Genomic DNA, 18061 nt, shown 5'->3' on the forward strand with positions numbered 1-18061 from the left:
CTCGGGAGTGGTGCATTGTGGGTCGGCAGTGTTGCCGAGCGCTGCGCGGCGCGTGAGAGGGCTGCTGGCTGCTGGCGCCGCGCGTCTGGTGGCCCCGGGAGGCGAGGTGGCGCAGAGTTCGCCGCGCGGAGTGAGCCCCGGTGTCCCGCGGCCGCGCCATGTCTTTCAACAAGATCCCTCCGCGGTGGCTGCACTGCCCGCGGCGCGGGCAACCCGTGGCAGGTAAGCGGGGCGGGCGGACGGGGCGCTGCAGACGGGGCTTGGCGGCGGCGGCTGCTCCCCAGGAGGCGGTGGCGTAGCGGTTAGTCGGAAGGATTAGGAGGATCTGGAATCCCGGATTCAAATCCCCGCTCAAGCCTGAAGCACTCTGGCTGACAAGTGAGGATCGTCACCCTCCCGCTCATCCTTACCTGTCCCCCTCCTGGGGTGTTTGTTGCGAAGATAAAATCGACAGTCGGGGAGGAACTCTGAGCCCCTTCAGGGAAAGGTGGGATATAAACAGGTCTCCGGGGATTCTGCCGCTCCCGAACTTCCTTCCAGCACTTTTAAGCATTTTGATTGTCCTTTTCTGCACTTCCTTCTCGTCTTTAATATCCAGTCTGAGGGATTTGAAATGCAGCTGCCCCATTGGCATTGCCATCATTATGGCATCCCCCCAGTCCCTTATCTGTTATCAGTGCAGAAATTGCTTTCTTTTGTGACAGTTACACATTGTGTAGGCGCTTTCATCAAGCTGTCTACCTAACCAGAAGATGTTTGTTGGTTAGTTGCTGCAAGCTCAGACCTCATATGTTTATATTTACTGCTAAGATTACAAGCTCCATTTGTATCACCAGAAGATTAACCAAACTTTATTTGACATGTTGTCACCTCCATTGTTCTGTCCTGTTCATTTTTTAAAAACTGACATAGTGTTTTCTTCTTTGCAATTTCCCAACAGGCTGATTTTGTATGGAAAAGAATGCATAGAAAAGAATAGTGGCATTCATGTGTTTTGCTGGGCCTCGGGATTTAGGGAAGCTGTCAGTATGTTGTTTTTAGTGGTAGCTTGTGATACTACAGCATATCCAGAGATATCTAGTGGTGATGATGTTTTCATGCATGCAGGTTAGCTAGTAAATAACATAATGTCTAAATCTGCCCTGAAATGAGGGTACACCGAGAAGCTCCTTACCATTTTTTCTTGGTATTGGTGCCATGATATTCTCCGTACTTCTTCCTTTTCCCTGAAGGTTCAAGATCAGGAAGGAGGAAAAAATACAAGCAAACTAAGCATTTGCCTACAGACCCTTCCCCTTCAGCACACATAATGAATTCACATATCCCTCTAATGGCACTATACTACCCCACCATAAACAACCTAATAATTATACAAAAACAGCACAATCACTGAAATCTATGCATTTTGTTGGAGGTACCTGCCCAACTGAGGGAATGGCTTTATAGTGGCTCAAGGAAGTGAGCTCAACTGCAAGGTAAGGAAGAAAGGCCCCCAGTCAATATTATTAAGTGGTCTGTCTTGTGGAAATCTGCCTTTGACCCCACATAAGTGGTGATTATTATTGCAGTTGATTTGATCAACTCAGTCTTTATTGTGTCTGTAAAGCATCCCGGGAAGAGTCAGGGTTAAGCCATGGAAATGCTTCCAGTACCAGCCTATATCTAGAAGATGTTAAGTAATAAAGGATCAAGTTGCCAGGGGATGTTTGCAAACTGTCTTCGCTTTGCTGCTGAGTATTCTAAGTCAAATCCATCCAGATAGCAATAGCAGGTTGTCATCCAGAAAGTGACACAGATCATGCACTAGCTGAAGTGAAATGTGCCCTCTTTTTCACAGCTTGCCAGAGGCAAGGCTGTAGAGCTCCAAAACTGAAACTTTCAAGAGATGCAGGAGATCCACTAACTTGTAGGTTCTTTGCCCCCCTTCCATAAGCCAGTGTATTTTTTTTCTAGTGTTAGTATTTCTTTGTTTATCCTCACTGAATCCATTACTTATTTACCTGTAGACTCATGTCCTAACGAATTAACTGTTGATGGATAGAACAAAAGGAGAATTAGAGTTGATACAGGTGATATTGGACTTGCAAACTCCAGATCAGCTTTTCTATAGTTTCCTGTCTTCAGGGTGTTTAATACAAAAATAATTCCACAAATTCTATATGGAATTGAAGTGTTTAACAGCAACATAGAAATATATAGAATTTTCCTTTTTAAGATAACTATTAGAAGTTCCAAACAGTGTGGCAAATTATACTCTAGCTGCAGAACAGAAATTAGAACTAGAGTTTGGTTGCAACAATTAGAACTAGAGTTTGGTAGAGTTTGGTTGGCGAACAGAAATTAGAACTAGAGTTTGGTTGCAAACTTTAAAGCAGGGGTAGTCAACCTGTGGTCCTCCAGATGTTCATGAACTACAATTCCCATGAGCCCCTGCCAGCCTCATGGGAATTGTAGTCCATGGACATTTGGAGGACCACAGGTTGACTACCCCTGCTTTAAAGTATTGGTTAAAGATTCACTTCCATGTTGAGCCAAAAAGTTTACTAATCAATCTTCTGGGACAGTCTTATTCCTCTAACTGGTTCCACAAAATTATACAGAAACTACAGACAATGGGTCTGGACATTTCATCCCTTACTGTTCAAGGAAAAGTGGTAATATTAACAATAACACAGACACTGGAAGCTATAGATGCCCAATTATTGGGCTCCTTTGCTAAAAGTGTATACTCTGCTCGATTTTGGGATATTCTTCTTTTGTATAAAACTATGCCAGTATATCCTCAACTTCCCCTCAAAGATAACTTGGGGCAGATTTCTGCAGATTCCCTACTCAGATATTTTGTTTTCATGGGTATTAATGGTCCAGACTCTTGGAATATCTCATACTCTTGGAATGTCTCAGGTTTGTACAGCTTCATTGTCCTTTAGCTCAGTGGTTCTCAGCCTGGGGGGTCAGGACCCTTTGGGGAGTCAAATGACCCTTTCACAGGGGTTGCGGCAGCTTGGTTGGGGTAGACATCTACACAACAGCTTTACAGGGTAGATCAAGATAGAGCATTTAACTGTCTGGAGCAGTGGTAAAGAGCGAGATTGGCATTGTGGGACAAGAGGCACAGCTGAACTGAGAAACCCTGGGGAAAAAAAAACAATTTATATACAATCATGAACAATTGATCTTCATGCCATTGTTCAGTTTTGGTTTAATTTCTGTGAAAGAACACTTGCATAATTTTACGATTGGGGGTCACCATAACATGAGGAACCATAACATGTATTAAAGGGTCGTGGCATTAGGAAGGTTGAGAACCACTGCTTTAAGCTGATTACCTGAATAAAATGAAATGTTTCTGTGCAGATGAGAAACATTGGATTATTGTTATATTAGATGAGAAGGATCCATCATTTATTGTAACAGTGGCCAAGGCTTTGTTGACAATTTAAATTGATAACCATTTTTTCATGGAATCTGTAATGGTTTAAATGTCTTTGTGATCTGGGCCTCCATAGATAGATAGGGAAGCATCCAGAATCACATCCAAACTTTTGATGGTGGTTGTAGATGTTAAACATTTCCCATCTAGTATAGGGAGTTGCATCGTATTTTTTTCCAGCATGCCGGTCCAGTCAAAGGACCTCTGTCTTTGCTGTATTCAGCATTAGTCAACTCCTCTTAAGCCAGTCCCCTACAGCTTCCAAACATTTGTCCTTCAGCAGAAATAGCTGGATGTCATCAGCATATTGGGTGAAGGGGCTCATGTAGATGTTGAATAACATTATGGACCACATCACCTATTCTATACATCAAGCTATTACAAGCCAGACAGGAAGGTCTACTACAGGCACCTGCTACTCTGGGTTTGCAGAAGGAATTGATGGAGAGGATCCCCTGCAGCCCAGCTGTTTGCCTTCCAAATCCTCTAAGATTAAGGAGATGTTTGAGAACAAGAGACAGCATATTTAGTTTTTTTCTCATACCTTCATTTTGGAAGACCAAAACTTAACAAGCAAGGCTTTCTTTATAACTGTTGCACTGTTTTGCCTATCTTGTGCAGATATCGTTGCACTTGCCTAATTAATTTAAAATCACATTTGGTTTCCTTGTAGCCAGGTATCATCAGTAGCTTCATTACTATTTAAGCTGCTTGAATTTTGTTAGGAGAAAGACAGAACAGAGTTCAAGCAACTTAAACAGGCATCCAGGTGCTGATCATGTTCATCCCTTTAGCTTCCTGTGGGATTTTTCTGCTCCCAGATAATTTTCATGTGATAGGCCCATTATGCACGGCTGCCAAAACGGCGATTTTGGGTCACATGGAAAATGCGGAGGGGGAAGAAGCTAAGCAAACCGCTTACGCACAGGACGGGACGCAACAGCGGCAAAACCCAGAGTAACCAATTATGCACACGGCGACTCCGGCACCGCTTCTGGTTGCGCCCTGGTCGTCCGGAAGCTCCACTTTCTTCCGCGTTTTGCTAATGCGGCTTTTTCGGCGGCCTGCATCGAATCTGTGGCCGGTTGCAGCCGGCGCCGTGCGTTATCGGTGATTTTAGGTGACGCCATTCCACCCCGAATGCGGACCTTCCCCTCCGTGGATAATGGGCCATAGGAAAGCATTGATCAAAAGTGCCCAAGGGGAGTCTTGCTACTTGTTCACTTTATTTTAATGTGAATGCCTTGACAGTCCTAAACTAAGATGAATTCTAGCAAACTTAGCAACCGTTTGTCTTTTTGCTATAGCATTTTAAGAAAGGTTCTAGCAGACAGGCTTACTAGCATGTCTTCATGATAATTATATACGTGTATCAAAACTTACTTTTTAATTTATTGTCAAACAGGAAAATTTTTACCTCTGAAGACGATGTTAGGGCCAAAATATGATGATCAAGTTGCTGAAGAGTTCCGCTTCCATCCCAGTATGCTCTCCAACTACTTGAAGAGCCTTAAGGTAAGGATAGAAATCTGGAAAAGAAATTCCTTTATGATGTAAGCTTTAGCCCTTTTTTAATGGATCTTAGAACAGCCTCTCTCAACTTTTTGACCATTGAGAAATTTCTGAAACATTCTTCAGACTTTGAGAAACCCCAGAAGTGGCACAATTGTGCAGAATATGGTTGGAAAGCATAGCTATGTACATGCCTACCTGGGGACCCTCCCCTACAGGCCCATCATTGGCCATTTTGGGAGGGGGGCATGTCAACATGATCATATATGGTTGTATCTCCCAATAAATGTTAAACACATTTAAAATATATATTAAATATTAAATAGCTCCCGCCTATTTGGGAAACCCTTCCAGAGCAGTCAAGAAACCCCAGGGTTTCACAAAAGACCTTTTGAGAATGGATGTAGATAAAGGACGTAGATAAAGAAATTACTGAGGTTTTGTAGTGGGAAGTCACAAATACAGATAATCCATTTTCCTGCATAATCTCATTGTGTTCTCCCTGGTAAAACATTATTTATTACCTGTGCCAATTTTGTATGCAAAGGCTTGCAGCAGCAAAATTCAGAATATGTAGCTGTGACCAATTATGCTAACACTAGTAATCAAGCCCGCTGTAAGCTAAATACAGTGGGCGCTAGACCAGGGAGCCCCCGGCAGTTGCGTGGAGCGCGGCTGCTGGCGGCTCCCTTGCTGGCGGCCTGACGCGTCGGAGGCGCTTTGCGCCTCCCGACGCATCAGGCCGCCATCAAGGAAGCAACTGCGAGCCGTTGCTTCCTTGTCAGCAGGGTGGGGATTGGCCTGGCCGATGGTCTGTCCGGAGGAAGGGGCCAATCAGGCCCCTTCCTCATCACGGACAAAGCCCTCCCACCAAGGGCTTAACGAATTATTTAGTCCGCGGCACCTGTGTTAAGGATGGCCTGGATCCTGTTAATCTATACCACTTAATGTTGGTACTTTCCTCCAGTATAAGGGAACACTCCTTGCCCAGGAGGAAAGTGTCCCTATTAGGAAAATGGATCCATGGATCTATCTTTAAGAGCTAGTATCATATATTAACATTCATAATGTATGTTGTCTTTGTGTTTGCTGACTGTTTGTGCCCCTTTAACTAAATATAACCACCATGATCAAAAGCTTTTATAAACATCTAAATTTGTATTTGGAATCAACCGCATTCTACACTCTGTGGTATTTATGATATTGTTACCAGTGGATTGGCAAACTGGTGGTGCTTTTTGTCTGTAACTGTAGCAGAAGCACAAGTGGCACTTGTACCTCTGAAGCCTGATTTTATTCCAGGGAGAGTGGGGCAAAGCCAGCCAAGCACTTGCTGTGTTCCTCCAGTCCTCACCCCCCCCCCCCCGCTATCAGAATGCTTCCACATAAATAGACATGGGGGCAATTGTTGTTCTGAATCAGGGCTGCCTTCCTGCAAAGCATCTGTTCAATGGGGTGAACCCTTTCCTTCTATATAAACTGGCTATGATCTGTGTAGGGGGCAAAGCTGCTGCCATGCTAAAACTGTAATGATAGTTCTAAATATCCTCAACGAGCCCTCCTTTAAAGCTTCTGGTTGTCTGCTCCTCACTTTGTGTGATATTGAAACATATTTCACAGGAACACATTTGCACTAGTTTTAGTGGTCTTTGCAAGTCTACGTAAGCCGTGACTCTACAAATAGCAACATTTTGAATATTCTCTGTAGGGTAGCAGTTCTCATCTTTTCAATATTCTTATGTCTCCATTTCTTCTATGAAAGAACATATGGTACCTATCATGATAGGAACAAAAAGACCACTTCTTCCAACAAGGTCATTTATATTACAGGCATTTGGTATAAGCATAGCAAAGAGTCACAAAAGGGCAATTGGTTGCAGGTTTGGACAGCATGATATTTGAGGGAGATCAAATTCTTAGTAACCTATGGAAACTCTGTGGTCCACGTAGACTACCTTTGCATCCCATCAGTGGCACATACACACCCAATTGAGAAGCATTGTTATAGGGAACACATTGCATTCCTCCTCAGCCCTTTTCCTGTTAATCTAATTATCTGCTGTGTAAAAGCACATGGGGTTTGAGTTGTGCTTGTCAGGAGAATGTGTAGAAGATTACTGGGAACCATCGTGGTTCAGTAGCAACCAGCACTCAGTACAACCAACGGGTAAATATGCTATTGATAGGAGGCTACAGAATGAACTCTCCCAAGGCAAAAATAATATATGAAATAATAAAAGAGCTTTTAACCAGCTGGCTTTAATTTGCTCAATGGTTTGCATTTTGGGATGCTGATCAAGCTGAAACCTGGTTATTGTTTCTAGTTCTTGCTGCCCCTCATATTTGACCCTTGGGTATGCAACAGCTTGACTTTAAGTGATATTCTGATAAAAGAAATAACAAACAAATGGAATAGCAGGAGTTTGAATGCAGTTGTTTTGGTGAATTACACTGATACTATTTACAATGGCCAGTATAAAAAACTGAGAATGGGCAGGGTATAAATGATTGTGACAGTGTACATTAAAAAATATGCCACTATACCATTCCATTCTTAGCAGCTGTTCTATATGGGTTCAGATTAGGGTTGCCAGGTCCCCCTGTCCACAGGGGTGGAATAGGGGGTAGGACTGCCAGATCCAGATTGAGAAATTCCTTCAATGCATTTATTTCCTCCAGGAAAACTGATCTCTACAGCTATAATTCCAGGGGATCCTCAGGTTCCACCTGGATGTTGCCATCCCTAGATCAATTGAATGTTATGCCTTCTTCTACATGGGTATGGAAACTATGAAATTTCTGTTGCTTTGGGAGACAAGAACACATAGACACAGCATGCAGTCCACCGTGTCTGCCTAGTCAGATAGGCTGGTTTCTTTGCATTTCTTCTGTTAGGTATCCATTTAGTTTAAGATAAGTTTATATTTTCCCCCCTCTCAGTCTGGTCCAGCTCTCATTTCCTTCCCTCAAGCTTTCCTGAATCTGGTCTGACTGGTAGTGTCTGTGTTCCAGGACTATCAGTTGTTTAGGTGAGAACATAACACTTGCTGAACTTTGATGGATTTGATTATATTTATTGTACTAAATGACAAGTTGAAGACGGGAGAGTTGATTAGGGAAGAGTAGAATTCTGCCCTAGTTCTTTTGCAGAACATTTGGATTAGATTATGTAGATTAATTTTTTAAAGGTTATTTTATTACTCTCAGGTTAAGATGGGTTTGCTGATTGACTTGACAAACACCACTAGGTTCTATGACAAGAACGATATTGAGAAGGATGGCATCAAATATGTAAAGCTGCAGTGTAAAGGGTGAGTGGATTGGATTCATGAATATTTTTTGTGATAAATGTTTTGTTTCTATGGCATTTTATAACATCCCTTCTGTTTTGTCAGGCATGGGGAATGTCCCACAGCTGAGAACACAGAAGCATTCATTCGTTTATGTGAACATTTTAGTAATAAGAACCCAACAGAGTTTATAGGTACGTGTCCTGAATGAATATCTGTTTTGTCTTCCTTTTGTTTCCTATGTGTCTCCTACCCCCTATTATTCACATATCTGACCCTTGATAATTTCCATGCTCATTGGTTTTGATTGGGCATGCATATTTCCAGTGGTGGTAGTATTGCCAATTCAATTTATGTAAAAATCATATTTATTAACCCAGTGTTAATATCCAAAAGTTTTAGCAAAAAAATCACTGATTCAGGCAAAAGGAAATATTAGAATCCTGCATTTTATATGCCAAAAAAATCTACTAACAAGGGTTCTCACCCCTTATGTGGAAGGGCAGGGAGGGGCTGGTGCAGCCCAGTGCTGAGCACCACTTTCTGCACTGCTACACATCTTGCAAGGTTGTCTTTGCTCTCCTGAGGGAGCGAGGAGCCATGGCAGACAGTTGGTGCTGGTGGTGCTGCGGAGCTCGGCAGCTGCGGCCTTCCCGCCCATCTAATGGGCCATCCTTGCTCTCCTGGCTGAGACAGGTGGTGGAGGTGGCTGTGGCATAGCTGCCATCTACTGTCATGCTCCCTGAGGTGGGACAACGGATGTCACATCTGTTATCATTTCTGTTACAGGGACCGTGGCAGTAGATGTGTTCCACATCAAGAAGGTCTTCTGAATCCCACATTAACTTTATGTCCCACTAAATTCCAAAAATACAATTGCATGGAAACTGCTTTGGACCCATGCATATTTAATGTATCCTAATCCTGGTTAGGAAATTAGAAGTGTCCTGTGGGGTGGCATGTGCTTAGAGGTATGCATATATTCTTGATTTTCACTATAGATAGTTTCAGAAATACCAAGGAAGGGAAGAGGGATAAAGTGTTTCGTTAGGACATTGGGTGGTACCACTTCTGCAGTGGACTGTAGTGTGATGGAGTAATTGACATTGAAATTGCCAGTGTACTCGTATTGTAATGGGTAATGCAGTGTGTAAAGCCTCTTGTAGCGCAGAGTGGTAAGGCAGCAGACATGCAGTCTGAAGCTCTGCCCATGAGGCTGGGAGTTCAATCCCAGCAGCCAACTCAAGGTTGAATCAGCCTTCCATCCTTCCGAGGTCGGTAAAATGAGTACCCACCTTGCTGGGGGGTAAACGGTAGTGACTGGGGAAGGCACTGGCAAACCACACTGTATTGAGTCTGCCATGAAAACGCTAGAGGGCGTCACCCCAAGGGTCAGACATGACCCGGTGCTTGCACAGGGGACACCTTTACCTTTACCTTTACCTTTAATTCAGTGTGTTTCTCCAGCACAGTTCATTTCCATTGATGACTTGATTGGAAAAAGCAGGGCTGTCAAGAATTTCTGTGGGCTGCAGACAAGAATTCTGTCTTCCATTTTTCTTATGGTTTACATAATGCACATTGCAGAGGGCTGCATCATAAAACAAACAAAACTAGAAATAAGCAGAATCAGGAAGATTGATTCTCAGCCGAGGGACCTAGTTAAATATAGGTGAGACACAAGTTATCTGGGAATAGATTCCAGTGAATTAAGTGAGACATCTGTCTCTCTCAAAAAGTAGTAAACTGCAAAAAATACTTTGTTTCTGCAAAACTGAAATGGAAAAAGCAGACTCAGTACAACACAAGAACATGTAAATGTGGGAAGGAAAATTGGAGAGATGTAAGAAGTCATTTTCATTGTCTTGGGAGAAGAAGCAGGTGAATCAAGTCTTCAGTTCTCTAACTTCCTGCAGTTGCCTCTAACTTTAGAAAGTGATGCTGAAATTCAAGTAGCTCCAGCTCTCTCTTCCTCTGCCATTCCTTCCTCTCCCGCTGCTGCCTCCGTGTAGAGGAAAGGAGAAGACAGGAGAACAGGGCCAGATGGGTCAACTGAAATTACCCTGGAAGCAATCCCAGTCCATGCTGCCAATCATGTTGAAGGTAGAGATAGTAGTGACTAGATGAAATAAACTAGATCTTTAGGAGAAATTCTAACCAGATCTCCTCAGAAGTAAGTCCCACCTTATTCAATGGGTGTTTCCCCTGTTTTCTGTTTCCCTTGAGTGGTTTAAAAAAAAATTAACATATATTAATGAAAAATCATGATAATATTCATTTTAATGGGAATTACAACTGTTTTCTTTCCTTACTAACAAACACTTGTCCTTCTGGGCAGCAATATCTGCAGACTGAGAATGCATTTAATGTATCTGATGAAATAATTTCCAATCATGGAACTACAATGCGTGTTTTTTATGGTGAAACATGATTCTTTTTTTGGTTTCAGTATAACAGATTAACATGGCTAGATCTTTAGAATTTGTTTTTTTAGTTGCTTATTTTGTGCCAAGAGACTTAGCCTAAGAGCTTCTTTTCAGCTTGGGCTGAGTTCTAAAAGAAAAATACTTCTGGACATGCACAAAATGTCTTTCCCTCAATATTAAAGAAGTCTTCCCACACACTTCAATATTTCGGAGGTAATACAGAGTAATACGGAGGTAATAAAGATACAGAGAAAGCAGTAGGAGCACTGAATAATATTTTTAAACCTCTCTGTAAAAATGATGATTGGATAATCGTGTATCCTATGTGGATTGGATAACTACATACCCCTTCATAAAAATAAAATAAGAGTTTTATTGGAACACAACAGAGATTTCCCTAGTTCAGTGTCTTTTTTTCCATGCTGGCTAGCCAGATGCTTATAGGAATCCTACCAGCTGCGAATAAAGGCAATAACTATCCCAAAAATGGAGGTTCTACTTGGTCACCCTAGCTAATGGCTGGTTATGGACTTTTCCACCTCTGTCTATATAATATCATTTTAAAGTCTACTAAGCCAGTTGTTGTCACCTCATAGTAGTTTATGCAGTGAATTTATGTAATGTGATATAAACTGAAACTAAGGCATTCATCTCAAGCTTCCACAATTCCACATTTATAACCTTTAATACAGAAGGCTGCTTCTCCTTGTGTGCAGTGAGTCCCCGACCGGGCAAGGCAAGGCTGGGCTAAGCGGCCAATGGGGAGCCGGCCTTTGCGCAGCTCCCCATTGGCCGCTTGGCCCTGGAGTGACGCGAAGCGGCTCCTGATTGGGCTCTCCAAGTTTTTATCCCGGACAGAGCCCGCCCTTTCTCCTCCCCCTTCGGGCTTACTCTTTTATTTAATCCTGCGGAGCGGTTAAAGATGTGTGAGCAATCACCCATTCAGTACGTTGATAGATTCATTTTCTGATGCACCATACTCGCCCCTGTACAGCTATATCTGCTGGTGCTAACGCCACCCCTGCTTTTATTATTCTGCCCCCCTCCCCCGGATTAATTCCTGCCGTGGCCAATCCGGTTGTCTTCTTGGACATAGCTGCCGACAGCGAGCCATTTGGGCACGTCTTGTTCGAGTTATTTGCAGAGAAGGTCCCGAAGACAGCAGAGAATTACTGTGCCTTGAGCACTGGGGAGAAAGGATTTGGTTACAAGGGGGGTCCTGCTTCCACAGAATCATGCCAGGGTTTATGTGCCAGGGTGGTGACTTTACTCACCATAGTGGAATAGGTAGCAAATCTATTTTACGGTGACAAGGTTGCTGATGAGAACTTCCTCCTCAAGCACAGAGTCTATGGCAAATGCTGGCCCCAGTACAAATGGATCACCATTCTCCATCTGCACTGCCAAGACTGACTGGCTGGATGGGAAACATGTGGTCTTTGGCCAGCTGAAAGATGGAATGAACCTTGTGGAAGCAATGGAGCACTTTGGATCCAGGAACACAAGACAAGCAAGAAGATCACCTCTCTGACTGTGGGCAGCTGTCATGAAATTCCTTTGTCTTCACCAGTCAGCCATCCCTTCTGTAGCAGGGTTTAGCACATCACCTGGAGTGCTTTAGTCCCCTGTAGCCCTTGAGCTCCTGACTTACTGCTGCTTTTTTATTGGGTTTCAATTTCTGCTCGCTCCCATGTCCAGCTGGACTGAAGACAAATTTGTTGGCAAAATGAATAAAACAAGCTAAACCACTACATTGATGGAGTCCTGGGAAATATTAACATGACTCTCCCTTCCATTCATAATATGAGCAGAGGTTTTCTGTTCTCCTATTAAGTATATTTTATCTCCCCAGCCAGAATAAGGGTGGGAAGGAATGAATCTGGGGGGAGGGGTGGGAGGGAGATGAATGAAGCCATACCAGATCGGTTGATGGGCTTAGGAACATCTTATGATATGCAAATATTTCCCTCAGCCTCATGGTTAAGTGTTTGTAGCCATGGAGAGCGTTCCAAAAAGTCTCTGCTAAGAATGCCGCACACAATCAAATATAGAACCATACATTCCTCAATATGAACTCAGAAGAAAAGGAATCACAAGGCAAGATAGTGTAATAGTCCTCTCTGTATTATTAGTAAAAGTCCAAATAATGATAAACAACCAAAACGGGATCTTAGGTAAATAATCCGCTTTCTGTGTATCTTCATCAGTGGTTGCTCTTCCAGTGTAGTTATGTTATAGTAATATGTATCACATTGGCAAATGCTCATCACAGTCTGGGGATTTCATAAAGGGCACTACTTACCTAGGATCCCATTTTGGTTGACTATCATTATTTGGACTTTTACTAAGAATGTCGCACACAGTATGAGGAGGTCAGTGCTTCTCTTTGGGTCCTCTGCCCTGCAGTGCAGAATGGCATGAGCAGTAAAATTAACTGAAATGCATTTGGCTGAATGCAAGGTAATTCTACCTTCACTGGGCCTTCAAGCTGACTTGGGCCCTGGGAATTTTGTACCCTAAGCTTCCCTGTCTGTGGCCCTGAAATGAGTATGATGAGGATTCTGTAAAGCTGTCCTTCACTAATCTGTTTTCTGAAATGGAATTGATACTTGAATACATTGTAGTTCTAGGTATACATGTTAATATTGTTTGCAAAGAGTTTGACTTTAGTGTATTTAGCACACTGCAGCATATTCCCCCTTTTGGCATATAGGTTTGTGCTTTTTGTCACATGTTTTGGAATAAATATTACTTCTAAATTCAGCTTATGATGACATTTCATGACATTTTTGCTTCTGCTTTCTGTATAAAGGTCTTGTCTAGCATAAACCACTTGAGATGGTATGTCCAAGAGGGGCAACATATAAACCCTTAAACAACCAACCAACCACCCAAACAAACAAACGCAGAGTTAAAACAGGAGTTATTTCTGTTTTCAGAGTAGGCCTAGTAAAATGTACTTCTGAGTCAAAATCACCATGTTCTAAATTGTCTACATCTTAATATAGATACCTTTTACTTTTTAAAACCCAAACAGTTCAAAAGGTTTTCAGTCCATGAATTTTGCCTGGAATTTGAGCCACAGTCTGGGTTATTTCCTTATTAATCATGGTATCTCCCCCCAGTATTGAACTCATAAGATGTTAATCAAACTGTCTAGAAAGATTTTGGGAGAATGAAATATTCCAGCTCATGTCTGAGCTTTCTTATTGTATCTTATGTTTCTTGCCACCAGTTTGTGTAGACTCCGTGACAAGCCATATATTAATACAAATGGTTCTGTTCTGTTCCATTTACTTTTCCAATTTCTACTTCTGATTCACTACATTTAAATTGAACATAAGCGGGAAGAGAATGTCCTTTGTATTGTGAGAACTAAGACGTCTGTGACAGTTACTTACAGTTGGATAAAGGCAATCTATTGCTACTGTTAGACCTATCAGTGGCATTGATACTTTGGTGGATTGACTGCAATCAGTGTTTAGTATAACATTGAACCACTCTCCAAAGGTTTCACTCATTGCTTGTTGGCTAGCCACAGTGTTCTTTGGAGAGGAAGATTCAGAAGTGTGAAACCTAACGTATAGGGCTTTATATTCCAAAAACAAGACCCTTGGTTGAGATTGTTAGATGTTTTGGAATGGCTTGTCACCAGTATCCTGATCACACCCGTGTGCCTTGAGGCTGTGGTGAGCAAATGGAAGTTTCATCAAGACAAGACAGGGTGTTATTCTTTGGGAAGACAAAATATTTATAGTTCATAGATAGATCATAGAGTGGGGAGGGACCATACAGGCTTTGCTCAATGCATTTTCAGCCTAAAGCATCTGTGAAAAAAAATGTTAATCCAGTTGCTGCTTGAAGACTGCTAGTGTGATGGAGCTCACGACCACCCTAGACAGCTGATTCCAGTACTTAACTACTCTTGCTGTAATTTTTCCCAATCAGCTGGTGCCTTGCACTTGTAATTTAAACCTGCCCTTGCAAGTCCGATCCTCTGCTTCCAACAGGAACAGCTCCCTGCTCTCTTAAGTGACTGTCTTTCAAATACTTAAAGGTAAAGGTAAAGGTATCCCCTGTGCAAGCACCGAGTCATGTCTGACCCTTGGGGTGACGCCCTCTAGCGTTTTCATGGCAGACTCAATACGGGGTGGTTTGCCAGTGCCTTCCCCAGTCATTACCGTTTACCCCCCAGCAAGCTGGGTACTCATTTTACCGACCTCGGAAGGATGGAAGGCTGAGTCAACCTTGAGCCGGCTGCTGGGATTGAACTCCCAGCCTCATGGGCAAAGCTTTCAGACGGCTGCCTTACCACTCTGCGCCACAAGAGGCTCCTTTCAAATACTTAGAGAACGATTACGTGCCCCCTCAATCTCCCTTCTTCTCCAGATAGAAACATTCCCAAATTTCCCTGCTTTTTCTCGTAGGGTGACCAAGTTCCTCCTCTGCATCTGTTCTATGAGAGGAGACATGATTTCTGTCTCTAAGTATTTGAAAGGTAGCCACTTAGAGGAGGGCAGGGAAAGGTTCCTGTTGGCAGCAGAGGAGAGGATCCGCAGTAATGGGTTTAAACTACATGGAGAACGATATTGGCTAGATATCAGGAAAAAATTTTCAGAGAGTAGTTCAACAGTGGAATCGACTGCCTAAGGAGGTGGTGAGCTCCGTCTTGCTGGCAGACTTCAAGCAGCCACTGGACAAATACTTATCCTGGATACTTTAGGCTGATTCTGCACTGAGCAGGGGGTTAGACTTAGATGGCCTGTATGGCCCCTTCCAACTCTATGATTCTATGATATGTTCACATCCTTTTTGAAATGAGGCCTCCAGAAATGTACACAGTACTTCAAGTGCCACCTGACCACTAGTTGTGTATATCAGAACTATGACGTCCTGTGATTTGGATGTTATGCCTCTGTTGATACACCCCAAGGCTACATTATCATTTTCTGCAGCTGCATCACATAGGCTGGTGGTGGTTTACCAGACTTCTATGGAGTCAGGGTTTTTGTAGTACATGAAGTTAATCTGTCCTTGTTAATGGACAAGCCAGTTGGTGCTGTTGCTGGGAGTATCTTCTTTCAGTTACATCTAGCTTGTAACCTGGTGCCTTATCTAAATTCTACTGACCTGGCTAAACTGATCCATACTGCTGTAACCTCCAGTTTGGATAATTGTAATGCTCTCTACATATGGCTGCCTTTGAATGTGTCTTGCCAGCTTCCTCTCTCTGGGATCAGCCACTTGAAATACATTGACCTATTGCTGCATTAACTGCACCAGAGTTGCTAGCTTCTGGGCCCAATTAAAAATGCTGCTTATGACCTTTAAAGCCCTTTACAGGGCGTAGGTCCTCTCACTTACTGAACTTCATTTCCCAGGATGTTCCTCTGTATCACTTAATGTTCTTCAAACAGCCTCCTCCTTAAGGTGCTTTCTCTTGGAACTGGCTGTACAGCAGGATCAGGGACTCTTTCCATGGTGCAACCTGTTTGGTATGGTCTGCCACAGCAGATGAAGGAAGGCATCTTCCCTTGCTGTTTTTAGGATGACAGAGGGCATTTGATGGAGGGTGAATAGGCAGATCTGATTGTGAGACTGTTGATCCTGTATATTGTAATTTAAGTGTGTGTTACATTTAAATTCTCAATGCACTAAACGTTATGTGTATGTTAAATTTTGAGTGCTTTCAAATGTGTAATCTGTATATTTTAATTTATTTAAATTTTGTTAACTGAACTACTGTAATTTGTCCTTGCCTTTTGATTGCTACATTGTTTGCTGCCTCAAGTCTGAGGAGATAAGGTGGGATAGAAATAAATGTGGGAGAAAATTGTTGTTAGCATACTTTCCCAATATCCTTGCACAGCATGGAAACTAGACTAACAAGTCTGCAGCTTTCACAGTTTTTTTTTTAACTTTGTTTCCAGAATATGAATACAGTTCTGTTTTCCTGCCATCAGGGAACACTACTGAATCAAATTTGGTATTGGATTTATCAGTTTCTTTACATATTTTAAAAATGACTTGAATGGAGTTAAAATTTAAATTCTCAATGCAGTTAAATTAGTAATAAGGAGAACCTAAACTATCAAGGACATAAAATATATCCACTAGCAAAGTTAATTTGTTAGCGTTGCCTGGTTACATGGCTAAAATTTGTTTTGTTTTTGCTTGCCACTCCATATATTGAGTTTGATTCATTGATCTTTGAGTGTAAATGATTTCTCTTCGCTGCATCTAGCAGTTGCTTCATCTTGATTGCTGAGGCTGTGGGATCCCAGTGAATTAATAGCTATGTGGATTGAGGGTGAAATCTCTCATAAATGTAGCTCCACTGATGGCAGGGGGATGAGGGAGTATTTTCTCTTCCTCACTGTAGTTCTAAACCCCAGTGCCCATGTAGGTCCCATGTCCCTGGGAGTCAACATCCCTGAGGCTGGGAGGGCCAGCTGAGGAGAGCAGAACGAGGGAAACATCCACATCTACCAGTACCTCATACTGGTGGTTTACTGGACTTATGCAGACTTCATAGCTGGCTGTGAGCTAAGGGGATATTGCTCCCTTGCTATGATAGAGACATTTATTCAAGTGCTTGCTTGATGTAGCTGTTTTTCTTCCCAGAATATCTGACAAGTGAGTCATTGGATGGCTCGAATATGTGGAGTAATCTGTGCTTGGTTTGATGAAAATATCTGTCCTGGGAGGGAAGGATTCTGATCATTTAGGGCAGTGGTCCCCAACCTTTCTGGAGAGCCAGTTTGGTGTAGTGGTTAGGAGTGCGGACTTCTAATCTGGCATGCCGGGGTTGATTCTGCACTCCCCCACATGCAGCCAGCTGGGTGACCTTGGGCTCACCACAGCACTGATAAAACTGTTCTGACCGGGCAGTGATATCAGGGCTCTCTCAGCCTCACCCACCTCACAGGGTGTCTGTTGTGGGGAGAGGAATGGGAAGGCGACTGTAAGCCGCTTTGAGCCTCCTTCGGGTAGGGAAAAGCGCCATATAAGAACCAACTCTTCTTCTTTTTATCACCGGGGACCACTCACCGGGGACCACTCAACGCCTTTTACTGAGGCCCGGTGGGGGGGTAGTTTACTCCTCTACTCTCAACCACTGCCCTAATGCTCTCTGATCGCTATGGTAATGTTTAAACATCCCTTCAAAATAAGATACAGACACGCCACAACAATGAAGTGTGTTGTAAAGGGCTGGGGGGGGATGAAGTAAAAGGCCGGGGGCGGGAGGCGTCCTTCGGGGCCCACCTCCAATTAGTCGAAGGACCACATGTGGTCCGCGGTCCACAGGTTGGGGATCGCTAATTTAGGGCATACCTGTGTGATCGTTTTTTTGCGTGTATGCTTTAGAAGAGTATTGAAAATATTAGCATACAGCTTGA

General features: G+C 43.0%; 1 protein-coding gene and 1 pseudogene across 3 annotated transcripts in view; both read left to right on the forward strand.

Moving 5' to 3' along the window:
• The window catches only part of RNGTT (RNA guanylyltransferase and 5'-phosphatase), a 210564-nt gene continuing 192503 nt past the window's right edge, over positions 1–18061 (forward strand). For 2 of the 3 annotated variants that reach the window (XM_077304532.1, XM_077304539.1), the window contains exons 1-4: positions 1–222; positions 4839–4948; positions 8153–8256; positions 8341–8429. In XM_077304532.1, the coding sequence (XP_077160647.1) occupies positions 159–222; positions 4839–4948; positions 8153–8256; positions 8341–8429 (367 nt within the window). In that variant the 5' untranslated portion in view covers positions 1–158. Of the gene's footprint in view, positions 223–1414; positions 1476–4838; positions 4949–8152; positions 8257–8340; positions 8430–18061 lie in introns of all 3 variants that reach the window. The other variant, XM_077304548.1, reaches the window with a different exon arrangement.
• LOC143821087 (peptidyl-prolyl cis-trans isomerase A pseudogene) lies at positions 8442–12570 on the forward strand (annotated as a pseudogene).

Source organism: Paroedura picta, chromosome 1 (genome assembly GCF_049243985.1).
Source record: "Paroedura picta isolate Pp20150507F chromosome 1, Ppicta_v3.0, whole genome shotgun sequence".
In the NCBI taxonomy this organism is placed as follows: domain Eukaryota; kingdom Metazoa; phylum Chordata; class Lepidosauria; order Squamata; family Gekkonidae; genus Paroedura; species Paroedura picta.